The 19,943-nt window shown below is 43.3% G+C and overlaps 1 protein-coding gene across 1 annotated transcript in view; it reads right to left on the bottom strand.

Annotated features, from left to right (window-relative positions):
• Alk (ALK receptor tyrosine kinase) overlaps nucleotides 1-19,943 on the bottom strand; it is a 688,619-nt gene that overhangs the window by 459,322 nt on the left and 209,354 nt on the right. The window contains exon 3 of the mRNA XM_027424412.2: nucleotides 4,340-4,504. Within this exon, the coding sequence (XP_027280213.2) occupies nucleotides 4,340-4,504 (165 nt within the window). The remainder of the gene's footprint in view (nucleotides 1-4,339; nucleotides 4,505-19,943) is intronic.

Raw genomic sequence — 19,943 nt, 5'->3', positions numbered from 1 at the left:
ACCCAAGGGGCTAGGTACTCCTGGGAGGGATTTTCTTGACTGACCATTTGAAGTGGAAAGATCCGTCCCAAATCTGGGCCATATCTCCTGGTTGAAGCCCAAATAAAAGGTCATAGAGGAGGAAACTTTTTTTTTCTGTCTCCTTGTCTTCACTTTTGCTGGTATCCAACTATCCTGTTGCTAAGGCATTCCTTAGCTGGTATCAGAACCTATTTCTTTAGGACTCTAAGACAAACTGGAGAGCAGTAACTCTCTAGGAATCCTCCTGGACTCCAGGAGCAGAATGGGACTGCTGAGACATCTAATGGCAATCCCCAGTCTGTGGCCTATAAGCCACTCTAATAATCCCCTTTTTACTCTCTCTCTCTCTCTTTCTCTCTCTCTCTCTCTCTCTCTCTCTCTCTCTCTCTCTCTCTCTCTCTCCATCAGTTCTGCCCCTTTAGCGAACCTTAATTAGCACAGGCTCCTTCATTTGGAAGAGAAAATAAGTGTACATTTCTGACAGTAGGAACATGTGACATGTGCATCACCGAAGGGTCTGATAAAAACAGAGAGGTACATACATAATGGCTTTTGTTGTGATTGCTTGTATCACAATCTAATGGGGAATGGACTTCTGTATATCAGTCTTTATGGGTACAGCATACCATAAAGCCACATCATAAGAATGACAGCTTTTCAGAGAGACTGAAATTGACAAATGTGTACTTAAAAATAGGTATTCCCATCCTGGCCAAGTCATCTAATGCAAGAAGCTTTGTATCCGCTGCATGTGCTGACCCTTGGGATCAAGCTTCATAAAGACATAAAAGTACCTGCTATATGTCACAGTACAGAGATTTCTCTCCCTCCTCTCCTTATTCGGCTTCTCATAGCTTTGGGTATGACTCGGCACAGGCCAGAGATCACAAGGGGGAAGAAAGAGAAAGAGAAGCAGGTCAGAGGTCAGCAGGGCACAATTTATTGCCACTGTTTAAAACATTCAAAAGGTTCCAACTTCCAGCTGCACATCACCTGATATCACAGAGTCTGTGGGATTCATGCAGAGTCTAGCTAATATATATATATATTTAAAAATACAGGTTTTAAGAAGTTGGTGTCTTCTTTAGGGTTTTTATTGCTGTGCTAAAACTTAACAACCAAAAATAATTTGGAGAGGAAAGGGTTTTCTCGACTTATTTTTCCACATTACAGATCATCATTAAGGAAGTCAAGGCAAGAACTCAAGGCAGGAACTGACTCAAAGGCCATGGAGGAATACTGCTTCCTGGCTTGTTCCTCATGGCTTTCTCAGCCTGCTTTCTTCTAGTACCCAGAATCACCAGCCTGGGGGTGGCACAGCACACAGAGAGCTAAGCACTCCTACATCAACCACCAATCAAGAAAGTGCTCCATGGGCTTGTCCATGGGGAATTCTGGTGGGGGCATTTTATCAGTTTAGGTTCCTTCTTCCCAAGAGACTCTAGTATGTGTCAAGTTGACAGAAAACTAGCCAGCCAAGTTGCATATTAGAATACAGAGAAAACCATAGTAGTAGCTATTAATCATTGGAATGAAATGGCCATAACTACACAAGTGAAGCTACGACTTAGAATCACCTAAGAAATAGACTCAAAAAATATTTTAGGAATTCCATTGAGTCAGGGACAGCTCAGTTGGTAAAGTGGTTGTTGCACAATCATGAGAGCCTCAATTTGATCCCCAGACCTCTAATCCTAGTACTGGTGAAGCAGACAGGAGGTTCCCTGGGGCTTTCTGACTCCAGGTTAATGAGAGATCCTGTCTCAAAAACTAAGGTGGAAGGACTAGAGAGATGACTCAATGGTTAAGAGTACTTGCCACTCTGAAAGATTTTCAGAGGACCAGAGTTCAGTTCTCAGTACCCACATCAGGCAACTCACTACCACCTGTAACTCCAGCTCCAGGGGATCTGACACCCTCTCTGGCTTTCATGAGCACTGACACACACATATATATGTGTACACACACACACACACACACACACACACACACACACAAATAAATCTTTAAAAAATACTAATATGGAAAACAATTGAGGAAAGACACTTGCTGTCAACCTCTGCCACCTTCACATACATATATACTTATACACATTCAAATTTAAAAGAATCATATGGAGATTTCAACTGTAATGAAATACTATCACATCTGCTAGATGGACAAGAATGCCTCAGTCTGAGAATACTAATAATTAGTGAGGACAAAAAGTCAGAGGGTGGAACACTAATACATCACAAGTGGGAGGGTATAGGTCAATATAACGACTCTGGAAAATAGATCCACATTATCTAATGAAACAGAAGATGCATGGAATGCATATTCTAGCAATTCTACTTTTGTTATATGTTACAAGGACTCTTAGACAAGTACACCAAGAGATCTGCAAAAATCCTTATAATAGTGTTATTGACAATTGCAAAAATCTGGAGATAACCCAAACATTCAATGACAGAAGAGAGCAAAGAAAATGTTACCTTCATGCAATGAATTCAAGAGGACACCAAAACAATAGACCAAAGCTACAGGCATCAGAATGAACAAGTTACAAAATGATACAATGACTCCATTAATATTAAAAGGTAGCAGACCTAATAGATTCTTTGTGTGTAGGGCACCTCTTGGATAGTAGGGCCATAAAGACAGATACATGAATGATTAACCTACAAGGCAGAAGAACAGTTATCTCCAAGAGTAGAGAGATGTCTTTGGACTAAGTGAGGGCAGACAACATTGAGATGCTTCAGCTTAGTGGGAAGAACTTGAGTGTTGCTTAGATTGTCAGCTGTAATTTGTGTACACATGTTATAGATATGTTTTGTACATATCAGATTTCATAATGTAAAATATTTCATAATTTCATAATGTAAAATTGCTAGGCTTCAGCTCAGATCTCTTGACTTGGGATCTTTGGCAATGGCAATACTTTCTATAATTTCTTTATAAACTCCTATGCACTGCCTGGTTAAGAACGATTTACATACAAATGCTCTCACCCAGACCAGACACCGACAGCCAGGAAAGGGCAGCTTAAAGCACAAATCAACCTCAATCTATCTCAGGGTCGTGGGAGCAGGAAAGGAGACTCGGAAGAATGCATAGGAAGGGATCGCACCTAGTAGGTCTGTTGTGATGACATGTTTTAAGGACAACACGTGTATAGGACAAATCCAATAGCACGAATTATTGTTATGTCAGCTCTTTCAGCTCACAGGAGCCCTGTCCCTGATAGACTCTGAAGATGTATGAGCCCATGATAATCATTCCCAAGAACTTGGGTTCAGTACAGGCTCTGGTCATAGCTTTTGCTACAGACACAGAAACATGACATGGTGGAAAGAGCCCTTGCCTGGCACTCATCATGGGAGACATGTAGACCTGCCCATGAAAGTGCAAGTCATGTAGTCTTGGTCCAGTCACTACCCTCCTCAGAGCCCTGCTTTTCCCCTCACTAATTTTGACTCCAACAGAGCAATGAAGGATAGCAAGTCCTACTTGTGTCCAGTAAATCCATTCCCATTTCAGTTTTCACCTCTTCCTAAAAACCAGAAACCCATGTTGTCAATTTAAGGGCCAGCAGAGTTTTCTGTGTCCAAGACTTGGATAGAGAGACCAGAAGGCTGGAGTGGGGCTTGATGTTTTCACATCTCCCTGTAAAAACTCCCCAAATATGTAACCAGGACCACGATTCAGTATCTACTCTTCAGGTCCTGAAAGTTTGGCAGGCAATATTCATAGACAGCTCGGGACTGCTGAAAGCACCATGCAAAACAAGCTTGCAGCCTGAATATTCATGAATGACTCTGAAACACACATTTAACCCAGTTGTACGGCACCTTCCCCATTGAGATTGGCAGATTCAGCAAATAAAAATGCAGAACACACTTGAAGTCTTCCATACGATTGGAATAGTTTTTGGTCTAAGTATGATCTGAGCATTACCTGAGACATACTAAAAAAGTACTTATTCTTCTTTAGAAATTCAAATCAATCAGGTGACTCAGGCTTTCCTTGGCAACCCCATTCCAGATGGACAAACAGATCAACATGTTATTCAGTATCTTACCTTGGGAAATCTATGTTGAAGAGCTCTAGAATCTTACTCTATTACTTGGTAAGAGTGAAGGGATGGATTAATCTTAAACTTAGACTCACATGTTCCCTTACGTGGGGTCAAGGAGCCATGGAAAAGCACAGATATTCAATGAGCATTTTCAAGGAGTCAATGGCAAAGCAGGGTTGGAAAAGCCCCTTCATTTCATTTCAAAGGAAATGGTTAGCCAAGCCTTGTCCATGCCCACCCAGGACACTCTCCCCTTACCTCTGGGTGTCCCCTTAGAGCGCTCTGCCTCTGGCCCATTCAACAAGTCCATCTGCGAGGCCTCCTCAGAGGGCACACGGCGCCAGGACCAGCTCTGGTTCCCATGGTTGTGGAGGGGAGGGGAATACTCCAGCTCACAGGGGAAGTCAAAGCTGCACTCCAGACCTGCAATGACAACAAAGGTCAGTGGAACAAGCTGTTCCCCAAATGTGGGCCCTGCCCTCCAGGGGGCAAGCCTTCACCTCATCTAGAGCCTCTGCCTGTCCAGAAGAGGTAAGGTACTATTCCATCAGTGACCATGCTCCAGGCTTCTGATAGGAAAGAAAAGATGTCCTTCCACAAACTTCTATTATGGGACATTGAGGGGCTGTGCTGGCTGTGGCTCTGGGAACAGGGAGAAATCTTCACTCTGGGTGAGCACAGCCAGTCTGAGCAAGTTGTTTGAATTTGAGTCTGCCTCTGGTACTTACCAGCTCTCTGGCTTTTGATTCCCTCCTCCCTGTTCACTGGAAGTGATGTAAGCTTTAAGAAGTATGTGCAGGAGAAGATCTAGGCAGACTCTGTCCTGCTTGATTGAGGAGTCCCAGATGGAATCAAACTCACATGTTCCTCATAGCCTTTCTTTGCCGTCCCAGCATCTCCCACATGGGGCAATGCTATGAGTGGGTAGGTCCTGGCTTACTCTCTCCTGGAGGAGCACAAGGGACAGCCACTGAGTATGAAGACATAGGGAAAGATGGCAGGAAGAAGCCTTGCCCTGGGACAATCAGGCTCCATGTTGGCTTGTGTGGGAGAGAGGAGGACATCATTCTGTGTGGCACTGTGTACTTGCCTCACACTCAGGGCACATGGGCCGCTCAGCCTCTCTTTGCTCTCCTTATGTACTCTCTAGTGTCTAACATAGTTGAAATGCTTTGCATGGGATAGGCTAGTAGAGTTCGATCATGGGTTCACAGAGGATGTCTTCTCATGTTTGGACATTGAGGGTTTACAGACTAGATGATTCTGGAAATAAGTGCCTAGTGAAACTGGCACTCCATCTTTGTTACTGATTGGCTGGTTACCTTCCACAAGTTGTTTACCCTCTCTGGGCCTCATATTCTTCAAGTAGAAGAGCACAACCAGATGTTTCCTGAAGTTCTTTTTCAATTTAACTTCTGTAAGATTCCAAAGTTCTTGCTCTTGGGGGGTGGGGTGGGGTTGTTACTAATTTGATAAATTGATCTGTGGTCCTGCTAATGGGTGCTAACTCCCAATTAACACTGGTGCCTTCAAACAGCTGCTCTGTGGCCACTATTTCCATCTCTAAGAGAAGCCTGGTACTAGGAATTTCAGAATGTAGCCAAGAAGTGGGGCTGATTCTGTCACAAAAAAGCCAGTCACTGGATGGTCCTGTAATCATATCTTTGGGCAGTTAGCTCCCACCAACACACTGGAACTATCTAAGTTAAAAGGGAAAAAGTCCTCTCAATTACACTTCTCTTAAGTGTCTTTCTGCTTCTGGGCAATAAAGGTTTGTTTTATGTTTCCCAGTGGCTGTCCAGAAGCTGTATCCTGTGGTCCTAAGATTAATACCACTCACTCTTTCATGGTGCAGATAATTCCCCTTTATAATGGGGAGAGGCTGTCTTGCTTGTGTTGTCATGTCACTTGATGCCTTTGTATGAAAATGGTCTGCCTGCCTCTGAGGGCTGCAATGCTGCTATTGCTAGTGTGTGTGGAGGAATTATTGCTGGTTTTGATAATATCTGTGTGTGTGTGTCTGTCTGTCTCTGTCATTCTATCTCTCTCTGTCTCTGTCTTTCTCTTTCTCTCTCTCTCTCTCTCTCTCTCTCTCTCTCTCTCTCTCTCTCTCTCTCCAGAGTGTCATGTATCCCATTTACTGTCCAATTTATCTGTGTAACAGAGGATAATTAAGAACTCCTGAGCTCCTCTTTCCACTTCCTGAGTATTAGGAATATAGGCATACAATCCTTGTTTATGTGGTACTGGTTAGCAAACCCAGGAGCAAGTGCATTCTAGACAAGCATTAAGCTAACTGAGCCTCGTCGTCAGCCCCCTAATCTTCAGCACTGGCTTGCCAGACACCTTGCTTTGGTATCAGAATAGCAGGAGAAAGCTGGTACTATGTTTGGTACCCCACAATACCGAAATGAATGGCATGGCCATTACACATGGCTTTGGAAGAGAGATCCCAAAATTTCCATACAAATTAGTGAATGTGAGAAGATGCAATGAAAAAGAGAGCAGCCACCCACCCCACAGTGATAATTATTGATGCCTTCCCCAAAACTTCAACTTCCACAACTATTATCTATTGCATCTCTTCTTCTCCAAATAAAGATGTCCCGTTTCTATTTGAGACAAAGGTGTGCTGTGCCAAATCACACACTGCCTGGCAAATGTGCCTGTGTACATATTAGTAAAACAGACCGCAGACTGAGCAGCATCAATTCTGGGATGTCTGGCCTCTGGGGAGTGTGATAATCTACTATGTTTGGGTCAAACCTTGCCTAGTAAAGCAGGCTATGCAAATGCCCCATCATCAAATGAGTTTGTTTTGAAATTCTTGCTTGGAGGCAGGCCTCCCTTTAGCTATCACAGCTGTACTTCCTGGCTTTAAATAGGAATGGAGTTAATATTGCTGCTCATTTTGGGTGAAACTGAATTGGATTTTTCTACGTTCTGATTTAATTTCTTATAAAACATTGAGAGACAGGTTGTTCTTTTCTCCCTCCTAAGCCACCTTTAATATCTTTAGGCAATGATATCTGGGGATCATTTTCTCTAACAACACCAGGAAAGACTCCTTTCCTTGGGCCTTTTCAAAGGTCCTGGTTACAGGGTGTTCCTTAGAGACTTCTCTTTTGCCCTCTTCTAACTCAGGGCCTATGAGGCAGGAGCTCTAAGCTCTCTTTCTTAAAAAGCATTCAGAAGGGTAAAGGGATTCATCAAAATGCCCAGCCCTTCAAAGGCTAGGCAGGTCCACACCCAAGGGAAGAGACTAGAAATCATATCTAGTGAACCCCTCAGGTTATCTGCTGGGGACCATTCTAAGGACATTTACCCATCACCATATTTAATCTACAGAACACCACTGAGAAGTGAGTTGTATTTTCTCCTCTGCAGACAAGAGCTCAGAAAGGTTACTTTTAAGAAGACAACTGCCTGCTCCCACCTCCATAGAGAGCCAGAGTGAGACCCAAGGCTGGAGCACACTGTAAATCCAGGGTTTTCTGCTCACACAACCACTGCTCCAGAATCAAAACCCAGGGCCAGGGGTCAAATTAAGTAATGTTTGAGTGTGATGGCTAATTTCAATTGTTGAGTTGTCAGAATAAACAACACTTGGGGCATTAAAGAGGCACATCTTTGGGTGTGTCTATAGGGGTGATCCCAGAGGGGATGCTGTGAGGGAAGATGCCCCAAGTGAGGGTGACACCATGCCCTGGGCTCCTTGGCTGAAGAGAAAAGAGAGACCTGGTAGAGCAGCAGCATCCATCTCTCTTTGCTTCACAACCAGAGCACAATGTGACAGTCACCTCAAGCTCAGTGGCCACTATGCCTTTGCCTCCATGATGAATTGTATCCTCCTCAAACTTTGAGTCAAAACAAACCTTCCTTCCTCCTATCACCCCTCATCGAGTGTTTGGTGACAACAAAGAAGATAGTAACTAATACACCAAGAACACTGTGAAGATAGCTGTTCTTGAACTTAACCTCCGCCTACTATTCACAGTTTCAGGTTTCTGTGCCACCCTCAGGGGACAGATCTATTGTTCCTCAATGTCAGGCCTTTTGCAGCCACTGTGACCTTCACAAGGATGTAGAAACCTCCCTCAGCCTTCCTGAACATATCCATTTGGTCTATGAGATGATGACCATTGAAAAAATGACAATGAGAGGGGAAAAAACAATTATCATGTGCCAAATAAAACTATAAAAGAAAGAAAGGGAGATACCATTCCAAACCGCTGAGTGTGCAGCTACCATCAATCACTGACGCCTGATACTGGTCTTTCTTATCAATTCCCTCCTGGAAGAAAGATAGTGGAACCTTCTAGAAATTATCAGCCTGCTTGGAGGAACATTAAGTGCTGTAAAATAAGTCTTTGGTAGGACACAGTCATGATGGCTCTAGGTCCTGCACACAGCAGCTGAAGGAACCTAGGAGGGCCATTCTCTAAACCTGCATCTCTACATTTAAAAAAGAAGAAAACGAGCATCCCTTCCCCTGAAGCACTCATCATCTATGGGGCTCACTGACTCTCCAGCTCCACAGCTGCAGCTCCTCCTGGTCTCATAGCCAAATCTATGGGCCAATATACATCAGTCACTAGCACTGGAAGGAGGCCACAGGTGTGTGACACTCAAAGGGGACCTTTCCTCCTCTAGATTCTTAAAGAATGATTCATGGAACCTCATCAAGTTTTACAAAAGGTCAAGACAAGAACAAGCTCCTCTCTCTCTCTCTCTCTCTCTCTCTCTCTCTCTCTCTCTCTCTCTCTCTCTCTCTCTCTCTGTGTTCTTCTTCCCCTCACTTTCTGGTGTGTGTGTGTGTGTGTGTGTGTGTGTGTGTGTGTGTGTGTGTGTGTGTGTGTGTTGTATATCTATACCCTAAAACTTACCAGGCTAGGGGCCACATTTCAAAACCCAAATATTCTAAGTTCAAAATATTGCTTCAGTGTGACATGTTGCCTTTGAGGAAAATGTATGATAACCAATCAGAGCCATGCTGTAGAACAGATGCCTGGAGGGGTTGGCAACAGCCACCTGCTCTAAATAGTCTGAATCTGGGGGTGGAAAGGGGTGGAAATCTGGTCTCTAGCAAAGTGTGAGACTGACAACAAAGCAGCCATGCCTAAGGCCTAAAGCAGTTAAGATAGAGGTCCGGCTTCTTAACCTTAAACCAAGCCACATACCAGGAAATGGCACTCAAGGGATGGGGTCCCTGGTGCTCTCTGCAACAACACCACAGAACAACAAGATAACTGGTATCTTCACACTCTGGATCTCCCCTTGGTTGGACTTAGAAAGTCTGTCAGTCCTCCTTGGTATCCAGATCATCCTGAGGTCCCTCGAATTGTCCTTGCGTTTCCTAAATCTTCAACCTGTTAATGCGGAGACTTCCCACAGCCTTTCTAAATCACCTTGGCTCAATTTCAAGGCAGGGAACCAGCAATCATCTTTAGTTTTCAAAACATTCCCAGGAAACCAGCCATTTTCTAGGTGACCGGCATGTCAGGGGCTTTGAAGAGCAGTTTCTCCACAAAGTTAAGAAGCAAATGTTATAGAATTCACCAGAAGAGATGATACCATGCTTGTGAGCCCCATGACATTGACTCTTCCTCTCTGTCAAGAGTGTTTCAGAACTCAGCCTGGCAGTTGACCTAGGGCCTTGACTCTGGGACAACTTGTTAACAGACTTTGGCAGATTCATAATTTGCATGGCTACACCCATCCTAATACAGATTCCAGTTTATCATGAAAAACAGTTTTTATGAAGGCAGATGACCCTTTTAGTATTCTTTTTCACCATATGGCAGGTGATATTAACTTTAAGCAACAATCCCAGAGCCAGAGACTATTAGAACTTGTAGTACATGACATTTGTGGTCAAAACATTTTCGTCTATTGGACAAGCCCTTAGATCCATGCAAGGGAAAAACTAAACCTGAGTTGTGTATGTCACTAGTCAGAGTCCATCACACAAAATAAAGGACATTCTTCCACTTAATGAAGGCCTTTTGAATGCCACATCTCTACAGAGTGCCAAGCGTGGGCTACCTGAATGTCATGGTCACTGATCACTAGTTCTTACTTCTCAGGGCTCCATTCATTGGCACATCTAGCTGGGCTCATTGACTTCATGGCATAGATATCCCAGTGTGTTCCTGAGAAGTCTGCTTTGTGTATTTAATAATAAACTGCATGAGGTGTCAGGGACATGTGGTGATGCTCTTGCCATTGGCCTTTAGAGAGGGACATGTGGTGATGCTCTTGCCACTGGCTTTTAGAGGCATCTGTATTTGAAGCCTAAGCTCATTAATCAGAGCAGGAGAAACTGGCATTCCCCAAATCATCAGTCCTTCATGTCTACACCAGCTCAAGGGAACACCCCCAGCAGCTGCCAATCCTATGGCACAAGCCAATGTCTCATTTTCTTCAGGGGTCTGTAAATAACTCTCAATTGTAGACCCTAAGAGCATGAAGAACTTTGGGGGTCTATCTGAGATACAGAAACTGAAGCCAGAGGCATTGTGGGGCTTGCCAAAGGATGCACAGTGGGTGGGTTGCAGAAATGGTACTAAAACCCTGTGATTTTTATTACAATTACTTAAAGCTTTGGGTAACAAACAAACAAAGCAATAACTTATACAATTAGGAAAAGTCTCAAAAAATCCACTGGTGTTTGTTGTTGTTTTGTTTTTCTGGAATTAGTTGGCAAAACCACACATGGCCAGGTTTCAAATATCTCCCAATGATTGGATGGCTCAATTCATCTCCAGGAAGGCTTTTAGGGTTCTCTCAAACTAAATCTGCTCTTCTGCCAATAAATTGCTTTTGATGGTTGCTGCAAGTTCCCTGCTGGTGAGAAGGTCTGTTCAAGCTACAGTGAGAATGGTATGAGAGGACACACAGGGCTGGGAGGGAAGGGGAAAGTTCACCAGAAAGTTCTTGGAATGGGGCCAAATTAGTCTTGTGGTTTGGGGCAATTTGTGTATGTGTATGCATATGGGTATCTATACACTATGAAAACCCAAGATTTGATACTGGAAATCATTCTCAATTGATTTTACACCTTATTCACAGATATGGCTAGTCTAACGGGGCAGTTTGCTCTCTGCCTTCCATGAATGGAATTCCAGGCATGTTGTCACAGCCACCTGATATTTATGTGGGTTCTGGGATCCTGACTCAGGTCCTCACAATTATGTGGCAAACATTCAACCACTAACCTATCTCCTCACCCCTGGGTATCCTTTCTTAGCTGCATGGGTAGATGCTCACATCCTTTCTTAACTGCATGGGTAGATGCTCACATCCTTTCGTAGCTGCATGGAAAGATACTCACCTCCTTTCTTAGCTGCATGGGTAGATACTCCCATACTACCCTGGCTTCACTTTGTCCTTCTTGGGTATGAACTGAGCTGACTTGACTTGTGGAACTCAAGGAGCTATTGACTATAATGGGAGCCCCTTCCTCTCTCCCTGTTTTCTATCAGCACCTGTGGGTAAGAGGTGTCTGGGGAGATAGTACAAGTATGTTAGAGGCATATATTCTGCCAAGATACATTTAAAACTTATCTTTGTCACTTGCCAGCCGTGTTTCACAGGGAAAACCATTTACAATCTTTGTTCTTCACTCTTTTCAGCTACAAAATGGGGATTAAGGCAGAGACTGTGCCATGGATTTTCATGAGGAAGCATAAATGTAATAAGCATACACTGGATACCAGTATGGTGAGGTGCATACAGGTTGACTTTATATAGTAATGGGCATCATTTTTGCTGTGGGTACTGTGGATACATGTGTGGGTGCACATGCAGTATGTACACACATGTACATGGAAGCCCACGGTTAGCGTGGGGAATCATCCTCCATCACTGTTGCACTTGTTCATTGAGACAAGGTCTCTCAACCAAACCAAGAGATTTCCACCATGGCTAGTTTTATGTGGGTACACTGGTCAACAGTAGCATTGGATGTATAGTGCTGGGGGCAAGACTGTGTCAAATACCTTGTTTCACTCAGAGGTGTGAAGGTCAAGAGATGAGCCAGTGATAATCACTCAATGCTTCATCTGGAAGACCTCAACTGAGATCATGCAACCTTATGCATGGCTTTTAATCTGCATAGAGCTCCATTTCCTAATCAGGAAATGAAGTGGTGAAATAAAGCAATTTCAATTTTCTTCTGTAACTACCATGCTAAGACTAATCACCCCCTTTGGGAAGGTGGCCAAAGCAAGTTCTCTAACATGGCTCTTACCAGCTGGGCAGAAGGAAGCTGGGATTTCTTCCTTCCATCCTAGGCTTAGATGATTAAAGACTGCTACTTCCTCTTCCTGGGTAATTTCCTAAAGGGACACTTGGCCCACCAGTCACCTTTGGTATTAATCCACCAGCTGCCATCAACATCTGGCCACTCACTTCATAACACTAAATACCCAACCTGGCCCCTCTCCACCCCTCACTCACACCCACCACTCATTTGTCATGGGGCCGGGGAACTTGAAATCACTCACTCCCTTCCCATTGTCCTGTGTCCTGGGATGTATCTGGGAACCAATCACTCAACTCAAGACATCTGTTTTGCTCACAGTCAATCTGCAGGGAAGACGAGCCAAGTCTCCTTTAATCAATCAATTACATAAACACAGCCTCAGAGGGGGAGGTGCTTGAGCATGAGCACACAGGGCGGTGGTAGACGCCACAGAAAGCTAAACTCTCATTTCTCTCATCTGTGGGCATCACAATGTCTCCATCTACATAATCCGTAAACAGAAAAAAAGAGTCTGCTCTTAATCTCAGAAAAAAATACTCTAAGTAATTAAAAATTACAGGTATTCTGAAATTAACAAGCCCAGCCTCCTCGTTTTATAAAGGGAAAACTGAGGCACGAGACAGTCAGGTGACTTGGCCCAGATGGTATGGACAGCAGTCTAGAAAAGTTAGAGGGCTGAGGTCTGTGTTGGTCTTCCAGTTCAGTGACCTTGTAGGAAACATTTAGGCATGCTCTTTCTCTCTGTCAGTGTGGATGTGGGTGAAGTGGAAGGTCTCAGACAGAATAAACAAGAGTTCAGAAGACATGGTGAAGAAGACACCTTAGCACCACCAGTCAATACGGCACCTCTCTAAATGGATCTTTGTGACTGAGATTCTTGAGATGAGTACCCAGGAGAAAAGCTCTGAGTCATGTGGCATCCATGGCAACAGGAGGAAGCTGGTGAAGACCTGAGAAGATGCAACGTGCTTCTCTCACTTACTACTGTGTCTCTGGAGAGACAGAATCTGCTGAGTGTTGCAGCAAACCTGAGGGCTCCCAGTTGATGACAATATTGAAACAGATGAATGCCAGTCCACCTCAGCATGTTCTCTATTGTCATATACTTGCATCCCAACTAATGAGCTAGGCTTGCCATATCTAACTCTTAAAGTATGTAGACTCAGTACAGACATGGGGACACACAAAGAAGACAGGCCATATGTGCAGAGCATCTTGAAGACTGTTAAGATTTCCATAGACAGTAAATGAATTACCAGGAAGTTTGCTGAGAACAAAGGATAGAAAAAGACTTGAGCTGGACTGGGAACTAATATTGTCCAACAGTATAATTGTGTGAGTTTTGAAAACATATTACATTGGATGTTATCATGATTAAAGATAAAAATACTTTAAAGCTATGGAAGGGAAAACTAGACACTCATAAGTTCTAACAACAAAACTTTGGGCATATATATATATATATATATATATATATATAGGTTTATGTATGTATGTATGTATGTATGTATATATGTATGTATACACACACACACACACACACACACACACACACACACACACACACACACACACACGAAATGATACCAAAACACAGGCTACTGCTCCCATGGTATGAAGTTCAGAAAGCACCAGTAAATTAGTAAAACACCTGTGCTCTGAGCATATTCAGATCAGTCCTCACAATTGTCACAAAATGCTGTCCCTAGAAATCATGACCATTGACATTCTTTAAATGATTTAAATATTTTTGAGCACTTTATACACAAGCATTGCATCTGCATCACCCTCTTTCTCCCTCTTCCCACATCTCCACTCACTCCTCCCAAATAAATGATCTCTCATTTGGTTATTATTGTTGTAAGTATATGCATGTGTGCATGTGTGCAAATACGTGTATATAACCTATGTGTCCATTTGACTTTCTTCGTGTATGCCTCTGTCCAAGACTGACTTCTGGGATTGGGACCTATGGAGGATCTCATTCAATTTCCCCTCTCCCAAAGACACTGGTCGTCTGTAGCTCTTCATCGATGGGGGTGGGGGAAACCAAAGAATGTAGGGCTATGACTAAAAGTAAGAAAACTCACAAGAATGGGAGCCAAGATCCAGGGTGACTTCTTTTTCCTCATTGGTCTGTATATGTCTTTGGGAAGATTCTGGGAGACCATCAGTGCAGTGATTATGGAAGATGTTAAAGTGTCTCAAGATTAACTGCCAGTGCAGTAACCCCCACAATCTAGATTTTGATGTTCCCCAGGTGGCTATGAGGTACCTACACTAAGCCTGGCAAGGAGGAGGTTACCGCTGTACACAGAGCAATTCTTAGAGCAACACAACTCTGCTAGGCTGACAGAAACCCATGATATCTAAATAATAAGATTGGTAAAGCAATGATTGGGGCTGATGTATAAGGAATTTCATGTAAATGCAGGCACAGAAAGAGCCATAACCATGCCACTACTATAGAGAGGTAAGGTATAGGGTTTGCCAAGAAGCATTGTAGGTTTCAATCTCCACTTTGCCACTGCTCTACAGAACAAAAGGCACCTCTGGGCCTTCCCTTCTTCATCTAAAAGATGAAGCTATTTGACCAGACAGCTGTGGGCTCTTGACCACTCACAATTCCTATGACTTTCTCACAGATGAAATTATTCTAGTCATTCTTTCTAAATGGTCTGGCTAAAGTCCTACACAGGAGAGGTCTCTTCTGATGTGTGATTTTGCATCTGAAGTTGCTCCTGACAAAATATTTCATTTGAAGAGGGCTGCCTCTCACTTCCATCAGTCATTTTTCTGCATATGCTTTAGGCACTTCCCTTTCTAGGTTGGTTAGAAATATTCTGATACAATAGCTCAGGTGTCCCAAAGCTGTCAAAACAAAACTCTGCACCTCACTCATGACTGCTGAATGTAATTCTTACAGTTTGAAAGGAGGGGGTGGGAGGCTTCCTAACCCTCCACTGGCCATTTCCCCCTAGACATCCTGAGGTTATTTCAAATTTAATGTGTCCAACATGAATCTTTCCACCTTCTCCTTCTCTCTTGATGCCTTGGGTGCCCCCTCTTATTGCCAAATGTTTCTCTTCTTCTCTTTTTAGTTAATGGTATCTCAGTCTACTCTGTCACTCAAGTGGATGCTCCAGAAAAGGGCTCTGCCATGACCCTGATGTCCCTCTCTGTCGTAGTCACTGTTCTATTGCTGTGAAGAGACACCATGACCAAGGCAGCTCTTGAGGTTCATTATCATCATAGTTGGGAGCATGGCGGCATGCAGGCAAGTGCTGGAACAGTAGCTGAGGGCTATATCATGATCCATAGGCAGAAAGACACTGGGCTTGGCATGGGCTTTTGAAACTTCAAAGCCCACCCTCAGTGACACACTTTCTCCAAGAAGGGCACACCTCTTAATCTTTCTAATTCTTTCAAATAGTGTCATTCCCTGGTGACTAAGTATTCAAGTATATAAGTCTATGGTGACCATTCTTATTCAAAGCACTGTACCCTCTGAAGCCATGCTCTCACACAAAGAGGCTCTGAACACATTCAGAAGCAACTATTTCTCTGGTCTTGTCCTTGCTGCCCCTCCCAGTTCATCTACACTGTACATCATAAAGCTCATCCTGGTCTTGCCTGTGTCTTTATGTCTAAGCTCTCCTTATCCAGATTACCCTCATCACTGGTCTCTTCAGTGTTCCCGGAGTCCAAGGCCTAGAGCTTAGCTGTCTCTATCTCTGCAATGTCTACCTCTCGAAGTCCTCTAAGAACTGGATCTTCTGCCTTTGTGTCCCAGAGTAGTTTGAACATCCCTCCACAGCTGCACTTATCATAGAACAGACAGGCTACCTCTTCCTCTGGAGTCCCTTGAAGAAAAAGATCCCATTTAATCTTACCAGTGACATTTAGAACACAACCTGGTACAGTGGGTGCTCAATAATGAATGTTCACACTCATTCCCTGTGTTGCTGGAAGCACAGTAGCAGTGGGGAGGGGGGACAGGGGGATTATCTAAGCCATGCAAATACACAACAATAATCAAGAAAAAGGCCAAGATTGGGACGAGTATTGGGGGGGCTGAATGTCCAGGGGTGAAACCATGCTAGCAGGACAAGAAATATGTGACAATACGAGCTCAGTTAGCCATGGTGAGTCACTCCCCACTCCTATCTCCTATCTCCTTTTCTTCTCTCTCTATGACAAGTATTTTCAGTAGATTTCTCAGGACCTGATTTTCTCATATTTATGCTACTTGGTCAATCATTCTCTGCTCTTTTATTCAGACATTTTTTTTCCTTTTTGCCTCTCCTTTGCTCAATGCGCCTTTACATAAAATGTTCATTCATATTTATTCACTGGCTTTATGCATCTTCATTTTAAAGGCATATGACTAAGAGGAGCATTTTAAACATCCTTCTTCCAAGCCAGCTGCTTTCTATTGAATTTTTGTGGATTGATTCCATTGGCTCCCAGAAGGTCATGGCCTTGAGGTGACAGATGGTCCATGTTCTTGGGTCTTGTATGACTGCTGGCATTATTATTCCCTCTGGGACTCAGAGGGGTTTTTGGTGAATGCATCCAGAGGCCTTTTTTTGCCATCTTGCAGATAAGAATACAGATGTATGAGCTAGGAAATAACTTGATTTCTCAGCTCAGTGGAAAAGGGCTGGGAGAGGAGCACAAAAGGATCTCCTGGACAGGGCAGAAGAGCCCTAAGGACGCTTTCAGCCATGACAATGATTCATGGGGGAGGCTAGGGGCTGCCTTTCAGTGACACCAGGCTTCTGAAGGCCAGAATGGCTGATTGTGGGCAGTCACATGAAATATGTAATTCCAGAAATGTGATCAAACTGACTTCCTGCTAGAGTTCTGAAGTAATTCCCACAAGGGAGATGGAGGGTCCTTCTGTATTCCACTTTTGATTCAGTGTTAGGTTAATTTTTTTGAGAGATAGATTTAATTGACCCAGTCTTTTCAATCAAAGAAACTGATCCATCAACAGTTCAGATGGTGGAGGAGGCAGGGAAAGTAATTAAAAAGTCTAATTTTTCTTTTCAAAAGCACCAGCCCCTAAATTAGAGTGGTCCCTCTGCTCCCGAAAGAAGACAAAGTTTCAATAGAACTTTTATTCAAAGCCCAACAATATCTTCTGTAAACTCAGGTGTCCGGAGGCATATTTCATTTAGTGAGAATCAAAGTTGTGAATTTGGGGTGTTGGAGGATGGATGATAGTTTGAACTTCATTCTTAGGGATGTCATCACAAAGGCCAACAAACTGGACTCCTTAAAATAAGAAAATGTTTTTTGACATGGTTCTGGGGTAAGTTATTTGAAATCAAGCATTTTTCAAGGTCATGTTACCTCTAAAACACTGGAAGAAACTCCAATCCACATCTTTCTTTTAGCTTGTATTGCTACCAGCATCATTGGCATTCTTTGGCATACGAAGTGTAGACCCAGTCTCTGAATTCTGAGTCACGGGAAGTTTGCTTGGTGGATATCTGTGTCTGTGGTTTCTCTTCTTATAAGCCCAGAAGTCATATGGTGTCTGGACCCAATGAATCCCTGTGTCATAATTTTAACTTGATACAACTACAAATATACTGTGCAACCCATAATAAAGACCACAGTCTAAAATGGAAAATTGCATGAGTATATAAGATTGTTTACAGTGCCAAGTGGCTCAACCTACATGCTTCTTGGAAGGCTCCTTGCCTAGCCTGCCAGGATTGGTCTCAACCCAGAGACATCAAATGCTTGTTCTAGAGATAGTCAAGAATTTAGACATCAGCCTGATCATTCATCTCCAATGCTAGGTATTGTGATATCAGCATGAAGTGAGAGAATCTGGGCTTTTTGAGTTCACCCACTCTGTGGCTTAAAAGCCCTAATAATAAACTCCTTCCACCTTCCATTGACATTCATGTAAACATGGAACTTAAAATAATTTCCTCCAACTACAATTTCATAATGCCACTTAAATGAGAAAAATGCATGGGAAAGTTTTCTAAAGTACTACAGTTTAAAAAAAAACAAAAAAATGAAAATATCCTTTGTCTTTGTCACCTGGGGAAGAATCCATGGTTATTCTGTTTAAAATATTGATCCAGGCGCTAGGGGTGTATCTCAGTTAATAGGGTGCTTACCCTGCAAGTATGAGAACCTGAGTGAAATGCCCACATGAAAGCTCATGCATAGAATCCCAATGCTGGGGAGGTGGTGACAGAAGAGTTATTGGGACCCAGTGGCCAACCAGTCTAGTCTAACTGATGAGATTCAGACCAATGAGAGAGCCTATTTCAAAAGAGGTGGACAGTGTTTATAAGTATGACATCCAAGGTTGTCCTCTGACATTCACACACATGCATTTACACATATACACAAGCACACCAGTGCACACAAACATGCATTCAAAATAATAATAAAATACTGATCTGATTCCTCATCTCCAGAGTGGGCAAACACGAGAGTTAAAGTTAGGGAGAACACCATCTGTCTCTGTGGCTCTCTTACCCAAGGTAATCAAGCTCCCTTTCACAAACCCAGCAGCTGTATTCTTGAAGCATCCCATGGGATCTAATGGAGGACATTTGTCTATGAGTACCTACTCAGAGCCTAATCCTTCAGCCAAGCACATAACTAAGTCCACAGGCATGAGAGCCAATGATAAAAGGAAATTTGGTGAGGAAAATCTGTCTTCATATGTCCTCTCTGTTTCAAAGCCTGGGAGAGGAATGTGCAGCTCTCAGCTCCCATGATGAGATTAGCAGGCTATCGTCATTCAAGACAGAGGCCAGAGAGAGCTGGAATCTGATACTGAATGCCACTGAAGAGAATATATTTTATACAACACAAAAGGCCCTGGCGTAAATTAGAAGAAATATTGGGAGCCTTCAAAAAGGTAGGTCAAACTTTTTCCTCAAGCAGATAATTACAGGCTGGGGGTGAGTAAATCTTATTAGCCTCTTTCTACCTTGTCTTTTCTCATAAAACACTAGCAAGAAGAAAGCTACTCTCCATTCAGGGTGGACAGCTAGCCTGAGAGAGGACTGGCCTGTCTCTGTAAATCACGTCACCCATGGGTGGCTTGTTGATGCTGCTCTCACTGCCCCCACCTGTCCACCGGGATATAGCTTAAGCCAGTCAACCAAATGTGAAGTTCCACACTATACTGGTCAAGACTCCATGATGTCCCACAGTCTGAAGAACTATTCCTTCAGGTGGCAATTTTCCAGTCAAATTTCTCTGCCCCTGTTTGAGGACTTAAAATTAATGAAGTTGTTAACATTTCTTAAAATGTCTTTCCTGGCAGATGAAAGGTGTGGATTTATCACCCACGAGCCTGCTGGCCTTTTTGATTCATAGACATGTAGGCTGAGACCCCACAAAACACCCTTAGGAGATAGGAGTCTGGCCCTAATTCTACTACTAGTTTTCTCTATGACAGGTCTCAGGGTGAATCCTCAGTGTCACTCACTGACAATGGGATGGATAAGCTGACTACAGAATTATTTATCTGGCCTATGAACTAAGAGAGGCCAGGACCCCATCTAACTGATTTTTGAGTTTGCATCAGCTCCAGCATCTAGCATGGGGCTA

The sequence above is a fragment of the Cricetulus griseus genome, chromosome 7 (assembly GCF_003668045.3).
Source record: "Cricetulus griseus strain 17A/GY chromosome 7, alternate assembly CriGri-PICRH-1.0, whole genome shotgun sequence".
Taxonomy (NCBI): domain Eukaryota; kingdom Metazoa; phylum Chordata; class Mammalia; order Rodentia; family Cricetidae; genus Cricetulus; species Cricetulus griseus.
The sequence above is the reverse complement of the archived record's forward strand: the minus strand, read 5'-3'. Positions and strand labels throughout refer to the sequence as shown.